Genomic DNA, 14,425 nt, shown 5'->3' with positions numbered 1-14,425 from the left:
ATCACAATTTGACACCGAGCGAGGTGGCGCAGTGGTTAGACACTGGACTCGCATTCGGGAGGACGACGGTTCAATCCCGCGTCCGGCCATCCCGATTTAGGTTTTCCGTGATTTCCCTAAATCGCTCCAGGCAAATGCCGGGATGGTTCCTTTGAAAGGGCACGGCCGACTTCCTTCCCCGTCCTCCCCTACTCCGATGAGACCGATGACCTCGCTGTTTGGTCTCCTTCCCCCAAACAACCCCCAGCCTGGCGGATTCTGTAATAGTTAATGTAATTTAATGTTACGATTGTGTTTTTCTCATTCCACAATCTACCAGTAATTATATATTTATTTTTACGTATTTATCCTATCTGATAAGGGCCATAACGTCCTCTCTTACATCAGATATCACAATTTGACACCGAGCGAGGTGGCGCAGTGGTTAGACACTGGACTCGCATTCGGGAGGACGACGGTTCAATCCCGCGTCCGGCCATCCCGATTTAGGTTTTCCGTGATTTCCCTAAATCGCTCCAGGCAAATGCCGGGATGGTTCCTTTGAAAGGGCACGGCCGACTTCCTTCCCCGTCCTCCCCTACTCCGATGAGACCGATGACCTCGCTGTTTGGTCTCCTTCCCCCAAACAACCCCCAGCCTGGCGGATTCTGTAATAGTTAATGTAATTTAATGTTACGATTGTGTTTTTCTCATTCCACAATCTACCAGTAATTATATATTTATTTTTACGTATTTATCCTATCTGATAAGGGCCATAACGTCCTCTCTTACATCAGATATCACAATTTGACACCGAGCGAGGTGGCGCAGTGGTTAGACACTGGACTCGCATTCGGGAGGACGACGGTTCAATCCCGCGTCCGGCCATCCCGATTTAGGTTTTCCGTGATTTCCCTAAATCGCTCCAGGCAAATGCCGGGATGGTTCCTTTGAAAGGGCACGGCCGACTTCCTTCCCCGTCCTCCCCTACTCCGATGAGACCGATGACCTCGCTGTCTGGTCTCCTTCCCCAAAACCAACCAACCAACCACAATTTGACACGTACTCTACTTCTTTACATCATAGTTACCTGAGAAATAACAATTTTTATATGTCAAAAGATATTAATATGATTTCAGTGTGTATAGCGATGTGAGTAAATACGAGGGCTGTGCACAAAGGAACAGACGTTCTGAAATACACTGAAGCGCCAGAGAAGTTGATATAGGCATGCGTATTCAAATACAGAGATATGTAAACAGGCAGAATACGGTACTGCGATCGGCATATGAGAACAAGTGCCTGGCGTAGTTGTGAGATCGGATACTGCTGGTTCAATGACAGGTTATTAAGGATTAAGTGAGTGTGAACGTGATGTTACAGTCGGCGCACGAGCGATGGGACACATCATCTGCGAGGCAGCGACGAAGTGGGAATTTTCCCGTACGACCGTTTCAGGAGTGTAGCATGAATATCAGGAGTCCGGTAAATATCAAATCTCCGACATCGCTGCGGCCGGAAAAAGATCGTGCAAGAACGGGACCAACAACGACTAAAGAGAATCGTTCAACGTGACAGAAGTGCAACCCTTCCGCAAATTGCTGCAGATTTCAATGCTGGGCCATCAACAAGTGTCTGCTTGCGAGTGATTCGACGAAACATCACCGATATTGGCTTTCGGAGCCGAAGGCCCACTCGTATACCCTTGATGACTGCATGTGAAAAAGTCTTGCGCCTCGTCTGGCCCCGTCAACACCGACATTGGACTTTTCTTGTTGCCTGGTCGAACGAGTCTCGTTTCAAATTGTATCGAGCGGATGGACGTGTAGGGGTATGGAGACAAACCCATGAATCCATGGATCCTGCATTTCAGCAGCGCACTGTTCAAGCTGGTAATGGCGTGGGGCGTGTGCAATTGGAGTAATATGAGACCCCTGACACGTCTAGATACGACTCTGACACATACGTAAGCATCCTGTCTGATCACCTGTCCATTGTGCATTCCGACGGACTTGGACAATTGCAGCAGGACAATGGGACACCCCTACACCTCCATAATTGTTACAGAGTGGCTGCAGGAACACTCTTCTCAGTAACTACGAGGGCAGTTCAATAAGTAATGCAACACTTTTTTTTTTGTGAAACAGTGGTTGTTTTATTCAGCATTGAAATACACCAGGTTATTCCCCAATCTTTTAGCTACACAACACTATTTTTCAACGTAATCTCCATTCAATGCTACGGCCTTACACCACCTTGAAATGAGGGCCTGTATGCCTGCACGGTACCATTCCACTGGTCGATGTCGGAGCCAACGTCGTACTGCATCAATAACTTCTTCATCATCCGCGTAGTGCCTCCCACGGATTGCGTCCTTCATTGGGCCAAACATATGGAAATCCGACGGTGCGAGATCGGGGCTGTAGGGTGCATGAGGAAGAACAGTCCACTGAAGTTTTGTGAGCTCCTCTCGGGTACGAAGACTTGTGTGAGGTCTTGCGTTGTCATGAAGAAGGAGAAGTTCGTTCAGATTTTTGTGCCTACGAACACGCTGAAGTCGTTTCTTCAATTTCTGAGTTGATCGTTTGACCATGGGGAAGGACATCGAACAGAATAACCCCTTCAGCGTCCCAGAAGACTGTAACCATGACTTTACCGGCTGAGGGTATGGCTTTAAACTTTTTCCCGGTAGGGGAGTGGGTGTGGCGCCACTCCATTGATTGCCGTTTTGTTTCAGGTTCGAAGTGATGAACCCATGTTTCATCGCCTGTAACAATCTTTGACAAGAAATTGTCGCCCTCAGCCACATGACGAGCAAGCAATTCCGCACAGATGGTTCTCCTTTGCTCTTTATGGTGTTCGGTTAGACAACGAGGGACCCAGCGGGAACAAACCTTTCAATATCCCAACTGGTGAACAATTGTGACAGCACTACCAACAGAGATGTCAAGTTGAGCACGGAGTTGTTTGATGGTGATCCGTCGATCATCTCGAACGAGTGTGTTCGCACGCTCCGCCATTGCAGGAGTCACAGCTGTGCACGGCCGGCCCGCACGCGGGAGATCAGACAGTCTTGCTTGACCTTGCGGCGATGATGACACACGCTTTGCCCAACGACTCACCGTGCTTTTGTCCACTGCCAGATCACCGTAGACATTCTGCAAGCGCCTATGAATATCTGAGATGCCCTGGTTTTCCGCCAAAAGAAACTCGATCACTGCCCGTTGTTTGCAACCCACATCCGTTACAGACGCCATTTTAACAGCTCCGTACAGCGCTGCCACCTGTCGGAAGTCAATGAAACTATACGAGACGAAGCGGGAATGTTTGAAAATATTCCACAAAAAATTTCCGGTTTTTTTTTTGGCCGAGAAAAAAAATGTGTTGCATTACTTATTGAACTGCCCTCGTATATATGACGGTAGTATCTGTTCCCGTGGATGACCATGCAGCTTTGCTAGAAAATGAAATGATAATTAAATAGACACCCTAGCTGCAAGCAGGCGTTGATACACTTCATTGGGGACATGTTGAAAATGCGTGCCCCGACCGGGACTCGAACCCGGGACCTCCTGCTTACATGGCAGACGCTCTATCCATCTGAGCCACCGAGGGCACAGAGGATAGTGCGTCTGCAGGGACTTATCCCTTGCACGCTCCCCGTGAGATCCACATTCCCAACATGTCCACTACATTCGTAGTGCGCCTAATAGATGTTTGCCCCTCATACTCATTACTCGTGGCAGATTAATCTACCAAGTCCCATACGAAGTGTATCAACGCCTGCTTGCAGCTAGGGTGTCTATTTAATTATCATTTCATTTTCTAGCAAAGCTGCATGGTCATCCACGGTAACTGTTCTTTCGGGAACAGATACTACCGTCATATATAGTTAAAAAATATGGCTTCCCGGCCATTGCCCTTCTTGTGCGAACGCACACGCTATGCCCGAACTCGTACGGGACCTGGTAGATTAATCTGCCACGAGTAATGAGTGTGATGGGCAAACATCTATTAGGCGCACTACGAATGTAGTGGACATGTTGGGAATGTGGATCTCACGGGGAGCGTCCAAGGGATAAGTACCTGCAGACGCACTATCCTCTGTGCCCGCGGTGGCTCAGATGGATAGAGCGTCTGCCATGTAAGCAGGAGATCCCGGGTTCGAGTCCCGGTCGAGGCGCACATTATCAACATGTCCCCAATGAAGTGTATCAACGCCTGCTTGCAGCTAGGGTGTCTATTTAATTATCATTTCACTCTTCTCAGTTTAAACAGTTCCGTCGGCCAGCAAAGTCCCCTGCCATGAACATTATTGACCACACCTCGGATGCCTTGCAACGTGCTGTTCAGAAGAGGTCTCCACCCCCTCGTACTGTTGCGGATTTATGTACAGCCCTGCAGGATTCGTGGTGTCAGTCCTCTCCAGCACTACTTCAGACATTAGTTGAGTCTTGTTGCGGCACTTCTGCGTCCTCGCGTGTTCTCTACACCGTATAATGCAGATGGACCAGTTTCTTTTGCCGTTCAGTGTAAATCACTATGGCAGAACATTTTTAAGCTATATTTATCCATAATCGCTATTCAAACTGGGTCACTTACTATACCGTGGCACAAGCTTTTCAATACCGTCTCAGTAGAAAGCTGCCGCCTGCGACTGGAACCAGTGGTTTATACCTTCATGCAGTTCGGTTTCAGTATCAAATGGTTCAAATGGCTCTGAGCACTATGGGACTTATCTTCTGAGGTCATCAGTCCCCTAGAACTTAGAACAACTAAAACCTAACTAACCTGAGGACATCACACACATCAATGCCCGAGGCAGGATTCGAACCTGCGACGTAGCGGTCGCGCGGTTCCAGACTGTATAGCGCCTAGAACCGCTCGGCCACTCCGGCTGGCGCGGTTGCAGTATCGAAGCGTTGTGTAGCGAGCCATGTTGTCATTGCTAGCCGGCCGAAGTGGCCGAGCGGTTCTAGGCGCTACAGTCTGGAGCCGAGCGACCGCTACGGTCGCAGGTTCGAATCCTGCCTCGGGCATGGATGTGTGTGATGTCCTTAGGTTAGTTAGGTTTAATTAGTTCTAAGTTCTAGGCGACTGATGACCTCAGATGTTAAGTCGCATAGTGCTCAGTGCCATTTGAACCATTTTTTTGTCACTGCTGGAAGAGGTGGCAGTCGCTCGTCGCCAAATCTGGCCTGCGTGGTGGCGGATGATCGAACGCCTCCCATCCAAAATCCCGCAGCAGCTTTTGGGGTGCGGTTGGCCGCGTGCGGGCGTGTGTTGTCGTGAAAAAACAAAACTTTTGGGCTAAGTTTTCCCCAATGCTTGCTTTGTATCACCCACATTAACTTTGTCAGTGTTCGACAATACCTCTCCGTGTTAACTATTGTGCCACATTCCAGGACATCCACGACTACTACTGCAGAGCACCAAAGCACAGTAGCCATAATCTTCCTTGCCGACAGCGTTTACACACACTTCATGAGTTCCCAGAATGAGATTTTCCCTTTGCAGCGGAGTGTGCACTGATATGAAACTTCCTGGCAGATTAAAACCGTGTGCCGGACCGAGACTCGAACTCGGGACCTTTGCCTTTCGCGGGCAAGTGCTCTACCAACTGAGCTACCCAAGCACGACTCACGCCCCGTTCTCACAGCTTTAGTTCTGCCAGTGCCTCGTCTCCTACCTTCCAAACTTTACAGAAGCTCTCCTGCGAACCTTGCAGAACTAGCATTCCTGAAAGAAAGGATATTGCGGAGACATGGCTTAGCCACAGCCTGGGGGATGTTTCCAGAATGAGATTTTCACTCTGCAGCGGAGTGTGCGCTGATATGAAACTTCTTGGCAGATTAAAACTGTGTGCCGGACCGAGACTCGAACTCGGGACCTTTGCCTTTCGCGGGCAAGTGCTCTACCAACTGAGCTACCCAAGCACGTCTCACGCCCTGTTCTCACAGCTTTAGTTCTGCCAGTATCTCGTTCGTACCTTCCAAACTTTACAGAAGCTGTCTTGAGAACAGGGCGTGAGTCGTGCTTGGATAGCTCAGATGGTAGAGCACCTGCCCGCGAAAGGCAAAGGTCCTGAGTTCGAGTCTCGGTCCGGCACACAGTTTTAATCTGCCAGGCAGTTTCACTTCCTGAGTTTCTTTGGAGAATTTTTGTGTCCCCATGCCATCGACTGCCGTCTTATGCCACAAGTGACATGTTTCACCCAAGTCTCGTCCCTATTTACAAAAACGATCCATGACTTTGTTACCAGTTTTCTCCTAATCTCCGAAGGAGGTCAGCGCCGCATACCGTATTTGTTTTTTGCGATCTTTCGTTAGGATTTTGTTTACCGACTTAGCACAAAATTTTTGGTAAGCGAGCTTCTCTGTCACAGTTTTACGCACTAAACTACGTGAAATTTGGCGAATATAGTGCAAAAGTTCCGTATTCATGAAAGGAAGAATGGTTCAAATGTCTCTGAGGACTATGCGACTTAACTTCTGAGATCATCAGTCGCCTAGAACTTAGAACTAATTAAACCTAACTAACCTAAGGACGTCACACACATCCATGCCCGAGGCAGGATTCGAACCTGCGACCGTAGCGGTCGCTCGGCTCCAGACTGCAGCGCCTAGAACCGCACGGCCACTCCGGCCTGCTGAAAGGAAGATTTTTTACGAATTTCATCATTGGTTTTAGTCACCAGTTCGTCCCCCATAAGGCTAGACCTGCTATTGTGGTCCTCATGGTGAACATTCGTATGGCCATTTTTAAAATCCGTGCACCATTGCCTCACTCGGCTTTCACTCATTGTTCATTTCCCGTACACATCACAGCAGCCGTGATAAATTTCAACTGCTTTGCAGTTTTTTGCCAGGAGAAACCTAATCACATCGACAATGTTGTGTACACAGTGACAGACGGTGCAGTATGGCAGAAAGAAGACGTGTAGCAGACAGCCATGGGAAGAAAGGAACCAGGGCAGTCGCAGACTGATGTGGACGGAAGGATTAATATTAGTCGTTCTGTTGCTCCTCGGATGTGGCGGGACTGAAACTGTATGCTGCAGACGAGGGCAGGGCCGAGCACGTGTGAGTTCAGAAGAATGGTCCGTTATTTGCCTGTAAGGCAGGGCTTCACAACATAAGTGCTCGCGGAGCAAGCTGTGAGCAGCAAGGCGCGAGCACGGAGCAGCGCGAGCACGCTACCCCCACTACCCGACCAGAGTGGGGAGTGGGGAGAGTCACGTGGGGCACCCAGCAGCTGCCGCCAGTCAATGTAAATCCGCGGCCACCTGCAGGGATATCACTCACGAATTATTACTGCGACAAATGAAACAAATAAAGGAGAATGTACTCGTGCCACATAATTTTATTAGCTTAGTGTATGCCTCTACATTCGCATTAATTTGTGAACTGACATCTTGGGTTGTCGGGTGCAGGCCAGCAGTTGTCACCACCCTGCACAGAAGAATGGGGTTCTGAAGACTTTAGTCCACAGAGCACGTGCCCTATCAGACCAAGAGAATCTACCCATAGAACGTCTCAAAACAGTTTTCTCCAAGAATGGATACATGGACAGACAAAAGGAGAGGGCACTCCGACCAGCCACTATACCACAGGTTCCTGAAGAAGACCAAGATGAAGCAAGGAAGGTGGCATATCTGCCCTATGCTGGCTCTATTTCTGCCAGAATCAGTAGGATCCTACGTAAACACAATAACAAGTGTGTTTTCTGTCCATCCAACAAGATCGGGGGACTGCTGGGGAGTGTCAAAGGCGACCTGGGGTTACGAAAACCAGGGATTTACAATATACCTTGTCAATGTGGCATGTCCTACATTGGCCAGACGACAAGAACTGTGGAGATCAGGTGCAAAGAACATCAGAGGCACACTAGATTAAGACAGGTGACTAAGTCAGCCATTGCTGAACACTGTCTAGAACTAGATCATGCCATGAAGTATGAGGATACCAAGATTCTAGCACAAACACCCAGATTTTGGGACAGTGTTATAAGAGAATCGATTGAGATTAAAATGGCTGACGATCTTGTGAATCGTGACACAGGGTACCAGCTAAGCAGAGCCTGCGATCCGGCTCTGGAATTGTTAAAGGAGCAACGGGGCCAGCTGCAACACCACACAAACAGAAGAACCAGAGACATGGAGATGGTAAACGAGCCCCTGACGGACTGCCAGGCGCACCAGACCGAAGATGGAACACCCAGAAGTGGGACTGGTGGGCGCGGACCGCAGAGGGAACATCGAGAGCCGCAGCGGACGAAAAACGGAGCGGCAACGCTCCAGTAGGTCGTGGTGAGCGGGCGCGGACCGCAGGGGGAGCGCATGGTACCCCAGACCGTAGATGAAACCCCCAGAAGCGGGTTTGGTGGGCGCGGACCGCAGAGGAAACACCTAGAACCGCAGCGGACGGAAAACGGAGCGGCAACGCTCCAGCAGGTCACAGGGAATGGGCGCGGACCGCAGAGGAAGCGCCTGCAGCCGTTGGTGGAGGGGGAAGGCCATAGGCATAAATACTGGACCAGGTCCACTCGAGGGGCAGTCTCAGGTCGCACCTGATGAAGGTCTCGAGCTACGTGACCGAAATATCGTGCAAGTACGACGCTGATATCCGGCAGAACACCCGACAACCCAAGATGTCATCAGATCGCCGGGAAAGCCTGAAGAGTTACAATTTGTGAACTGTTACACAATAAAAGGTGTCACTGAAGTGTGGGATTCTCGGTTATCTTGTACTTTTTACCCTTTACAATTGCGTCTATGTTCGGAGTAACTGTTCTTTCGCATTTTAGGCGCAGCGTGCTGTTTAAATTTCGATCAGACAATGCGTTTCTCAGGCGCGTCTTGTTACATTTCATTGCAGAGAACAGTTGTTCACAAACATACGTGGAACCGAACATTGATATTATTGTAGCCGCCAGTTTGTGCAAACGAGGAAATCTATCCTGAGGGAAGTGTCTGTAGAATTCCAAAATGTTTTTCTTGTTCTGAAATTTGTCTCTGTATTCTCTGTCACACTGCAGGTCAATAATGTCTTGCTGCAGCTCAGGACGAATCTCTTCAGTATTCGCTGAATATGGAGAGGAGAGCAGATCAGAATCACTGTCTAGTGCTGTCAGATCTTGTAAGCGCTGATCAAGTAAACTATGTGAATAACGTTCACAGTGAAACTTTCTGGCAGATTAAAACTGTGTGCCCGACCGAGACTCGAACTCGGGACCTTTGCCTTTCGCGGGCAAGTGCTCTACCAACTGAGCTACCCAAGCACGACTCACGACCCGTTCTCACAGCTTTAGTTCTGCCAGTACCTCGTCTCCTACCTTCCAAACTTTACAGAAGCTCTCCTGCGAACCTTGCAGAACTAGCATTCCTGAAAGAAAGGAAATTGCGGTGACATGGCTTAGCCACAGCCTGGGGGATATTTCCAGAATGAGATTTTCACTCTGCAGCGGAGTGTGCGCTGATATGAAACTTCCTGGCAGATTAAAACTGTGTGCCGGACCGAGACTCGAACTCGGGACCTTTGCCTTTCGCGGGCAAGTGCTCTACCAACTGAGCTACCGAAGCACGACTCATGCCCCGTCGTCACAGCTTTACTTCTGCCAGTACCTCGCCTCCTACCTTCCAAACTTTACAGAAGCTCTCCTACTAACCCTGCAGAACTAGCACTCCTGAAAGAAACGATATAGCGGAGACATGGTTTAGCCAAAGCCCGGGGAATGTTTCCAGAATGAGATTTTCACTCTGCAGCGGAGTGTGCGCTGATATGAAACTTCCTGGCAGATTAAAACTGTGTGCCGGACCGAGACTCGAACTCGGGACCTTTGCCTCTGTGAAGTTTGGAAGGTAGGAGACGAGGTACAGCCGGAAGTAAAGCTGTGAGGACGGGCCTTGAGCCGTGCTTCGGTAGCTCATTTGGTAGAGCACTTGCCCGCGAAAGGCAAAGGTCCCGAGTTCGAGTCTCGGTCCGGCACACAGTTTTAATCTTCCAGGAAGCTTCATATCAGCGCACACTCCACTGCAGAGTGAAAATCTCATTCTGTAAAGGCGTGTTACGTACAGAATGTGCCTTCTAATGCTATGAACTAGTGTAGTTATTGCCGGCACCAATAGTGATAGAGTAGTAATAATGATGATAACAGTAGTAATGAGAGACATTAGTAAGACTGACAGAGAGAGTAAGGTGTGACGTTGTGTGTCCGCAGGGCCGTTCGCTGTCGCTGAGCCACATCGAGCAGGCCGGGGTGGAGCAGGAGCGGCCCGCCGCCCACGCACTCAGCAGCAGCGCCGGGCTCACGCCGGCCGCGCGCGGCGTCCAGCCAGGTCAGTAAACACTGTGCGCACTCGCTCGTTGCGCTCTGGTGCGACGCTACGTTTCACACACTTCGCCGACTGCATGGTCACGTCACTGTTACTAAACTTTGAAAAGACCCACTGTATACAATTCGGAACCCATGGCCGGCGCTGTGACCGAGCGGTTCCAGCCGCTTCAGTCCGGAACCGCGCTGCCGCTACGGTCGTAGGTTCCAATCCTGCCTTAGGTTAGTTAGGTTTCAGTAGTTCTAAGTCTAGCGGAACATCAACAGAAGTAAAACAACGATAATGCAATGTAGTCGAATTAAGTCGGGTGATGCTGAGGGAATTAGATTAGGAAATGAGACACTTAAAGTAGTAAAGGAGTTTTGCTATTTGGGGAGCAAAATAACTGATGATGGTCAAAGTAGAGAGGATATAAAATGTAGACTGGCAATGGCAAGGAAAGCGTTTCTGAAGAAGAGAAATTTTGTTATCATCGAGTTTAGATTTAAGTGTCAGGAAATCGTTTCTGAAAGTATTTGTATGTAGTGTAGCCATGTATGGAAGTGAAACATGGACGATAAATAGTTTAGACAAGAAGAGAATAGAAGCTTTTGAAATGTGGTGCTACAGAAGAAAGCTGAAGATTAGATGGGTGGATCACATAACTAATGAGGAGGTATTCAATAGAATTGGGGAGAAGAGGAGTTTGTGGCACAACTTAACTAGAAGAAGGGATCGGTTAGTAGCACATGTTCTGAGGCATCAAGGGATCACCAATTTAGTACTGGAGAGCAGCGTGGAGGGTAAAAATCGTAGAGGGAGACCAAGAGATGAATACACTAAACAGATCCAGAAGGATGTTGGTTGCAGTTGGTACTGGGAGATGAAGAAGCTTGCACAGGATAGAGTAGCATGGAGAGCTGCATCAAACCAGTCTCAGGACAGAAGACCACAACAACAGCAACAAGTCCCAAACTGCTTAGAGCCATTTGAACCATTTTCGGAACCGGTAACAGATTTACTTTCAGCACGTTTATAACATACACTGAAGCGCCGATGAAACTGGTGTAGATATCCGTATTCAACCACGGAGATACACTACTGGCCATTAAAATTGTTACACCACGAAGATGACGTGCTACAGGCGCGAAATTTAACCGACAGGAAGAAGATGCTGTGATATGCAAATGATTAGCTTTTCAGAGCATTCACACAAGGTTGGTGCCGGTGGCGACACCTACAACGTGCTGACATGATGAAAGTTTCCAACCCATTTCTGATACACAAACAGCAGTTGACCGGCGTTGCCTGGTGAAACGTTGTTGTGATGCCTCGTGTAACGAGGAGAAATGCGTACCATCACGTTTCCGACTTTGATGAAGGTCGGATTGTAGCCTATCGCGATTGCGGTTTATCGTATCGCGAATTTGTGCTCGCGTTGGTCGAGATCCAATGGCTGTTAACAGAATACTGAATCTGTGGGTTCAGGAGGGTAATACGGAACGCCGTGCTGCATCCCAACGACCTCGTATCACTAGCAGTCGAGATGACAGGCATCTTATCCGCACGGCTGTAGCGGATCGTGGAGCCACGTATCGATCCCTGAGTCAACAGATGGGGACGTTTGCAAGATGACAACCATCTGCACGAACAGTTCGACGGCGTTTGCAGCAGCACGGACTATCAGCTCGGAGACCGTGGCTGCGGTTACCCTTGACGCTGCATCACAAACAGGAGCGCCTGCGATGGTGTACTCGACGACGAACCTGGGTGGACGAATGGTAAAACTTCGTTTTTTCAGATGAATCCAGGTTCTGTTTACATCATCGTGATGGTCGCATTCGTGTTTGGCGACATCGCGGTGAACGCACATTGGAAGCGCGTATTCGTCATCGCCATACTGGCGTATCACCAGGCGTGACGGTATGGGGTGCCATTGGTTACACGTCTCGGTCACCTCTTGTTCGCATTGACGGTACTTTGAACAGTGGACGCTACATTTCAGATGTGTTACGGCCCGTGGCTCTACCCTCAATTCGATCCCTGCGAAACCCTACATTTCAGCAGGATAATGCACAACCGCATGTTGCAGGTCCTGTACGGGCCTTTCTGGATACAGAAAATGTTCGAATGCTGTCCTGGCCAGCACCTTCCCCAGATCTCTCACCAACTGAAAACGTCTGGTCAATGGTGGCCGAGCAACTGGCTCGTCACAATACGCCAGTCACTACTCTTGATGAACTGTGGTATCGTGTTGAAGCTGCATGGGCAGCTGTACCTGTACACGCCATTCAAGCTCTGTTTGAGTCAATGCCCAGGCGTATCGAGGCCGTTATTACGGCCCGAGGTGGTTGTTCTGGGTACTGATTTCTCAGGATCTATGCACCCAAATTGAGTGAAAATGTAATCACATGTCAGTTCTAGTATAATATATTTGTCCAATGAATACCCGTTTATCATCTGCATTTCTTCTTAATGTAGCAATTTTAATGGCCAGTAGCGTTTGTTGAATTTCAGATGATAAATATTTACTCCAGCAAAACATTGTCTCATGTCAGCCGTAACATGGTCCAGTATTGGAATGAAAACAGTTCTTTTCTAATATGTCATATGATCATCATTATGATCGCAGTTTTCCCTGTCTTTGTCTACCTGTATGACGAGGAACACTCTCACTCTTGACTAATGTTGAAACTGCCACCTGCTACAAGTAGGACATTCATTCTCCAGTCTTAATATTTCTGCCTCTGAATGTAAACCAGATTGTTAAACTGCGAATAGTCCGTATTTATAACGCTGCGTATCGAAGGTTCTCTGCACAGGAAAACTGTAGAATATTCGCAAGTTTTATCGAACAACTGCCCGACAGAATAACGTATCGAGACGACTAGAATAGACGCGACTTTTCTCTTAGGTACAGGTATGTATCGGGTATCTATTTGCCGGACAGAAACGTTTAAAATACCATGACGCGAGCGCGCATGCTACATAGGAAAGTACAACTACTCGATAACTCGATTCAGTCGAGTCGACTGACGAACGAATTGTGTGTGTTTTCAAATAACTTCCGGGAATTCAGCCAGGTAACACTTTCAGCGACCGCCGATATTTCGGCGGGAGAACACCCCGCCATTTTCGAGGCAAACTGCAACGGACAGGCGGCGTACGTGCAAATTTAATACCTCGGTTCTCGGACCCAAGCAGGAAAGATAACACACACCCACTGAACACTAGTGCTACCAAAGATGGCCAAAGTCACAGCTATCGATAGTGAGACTATGAATTCGCAGGTGAGGTAGCATTGAGTCTGTCCCTCTGTTTCTTGACAAGGGAGAGAGCCGGATTCCAAACAGAGTTTAAACAGAAACCTCCATCCCTGTTAACAAGGTTGCTCGCTAATTTAATCTCAACTGCCTCCCGAATCACACTGTCCCAATAGCTGGACGTGCATGGCAATATCTCGGTGTTATTATATAACATGGAGTGACCAGTATCCAAGCAATGTTCGGCAATAGCAGATCTATTTGGCTGCTGTAATCGTGTGTGCCGTTTATGCTCAGTACATCTGTCCTCCACGGTCCTGATAGTTTGACCAATATATGCCATGCCGCAGCTACAAGGGACACGATATACACTCGCCTTACGCAGTCCGAGATCATCCTTAACGGAACTCAAAAGTGCTCTAATTTTAGATGGAGGTCGGAAAACACATTTCACATCGTGTTTCCGTAAAACAGACCGATCTTATTGGACGTGTTTCCTACGTAAGGCAAGAAGGCAGTAGACTTAGGTGTTGACTCAGAATTATCATCAATCACCCGATGTACAGTTGGTCGGTAGCGCAACGCACGTTCAATCTGTCTATCACTGTAGCCATTTTGACGAAATGTAACTTCAAGATGGGACAGCTCAGCTGGCAAAGTCTCAGCGTCAGAAACGATATGTGCCCTGTGTAGCAAGGTACGAAGTACCCCTTCACGCTGAGCCGAATGGTGACAACTATTAGCTTGTAAGTACAAGTCGGTGTGAGTACGTTTCCTGTAGACTGCATGTCCCAATGATCCATCATCCTTCCTCCTAACCAACACGTCGAGAAAGGGAAGGCAACCATCCTCTTCCTCTTCCATCGTAAAA

At 48.6% G+C, this 14,425-nt stretch overlaps 1 protein-coding gene and 2 non-coding genes across 3 annotated transcripts in view; 2 read left to right on the top strand and 1 right to left on the bottom strand.

The window, feature by feature from the left end:
• Positions 1-14,425, top strand: part of LOC126426524 (uncharacterized) — an 804,696-nt gene that overhangs the window by 760,922 nt on the left and 29,349 nt on the right. Inside the window, exon 5 of the mRNA XM_050088428.1 lies at positions 10,198-10,315. Within this exon, the coding sequence (XP_049944385.1) occupies positions 10,198-10,315 (118 nt within the window). The remainder of the gene's footprint in view (positions 1-10,197; positions 10,316-14,425) is intronic.
• On the bottom strand, positions 3,521-3,595 carry Trnat-ugu (transfer RNA threonine (anticodon UGU)). The gene has a single exon. It is a non-coding gene; the product is annotated as a tRNA-Thr (tRNA).
• Positions 4,088-4,162, top strand: Trnat-ugu (transfer RNA threonine (anticodon UGU)). The gene has a single exon. It is a non-coding gene; the product is annotated as a tRNA-Thr (tRNA).

Source organism: Schistocerca serialis, chromosome 11 (assembly GCF_023864345.2).
Source record: "Schistocerca serialis cubense isolate TAMUIC-IGC-003099 chromosome 11, iqSchSeri2.2, whole genome shotgun sequence".
Classification (NCBI taxonomy): domain Eukaryota; kingdom Metazoa; phylum Arthropoda; class Insecta; order Orthoptera; family Acrididae; genus Schistocerca; species Schistocerca serialis.
This window is presented reverse-complemented; position numbering and strand designations above follow the sequence as displayed.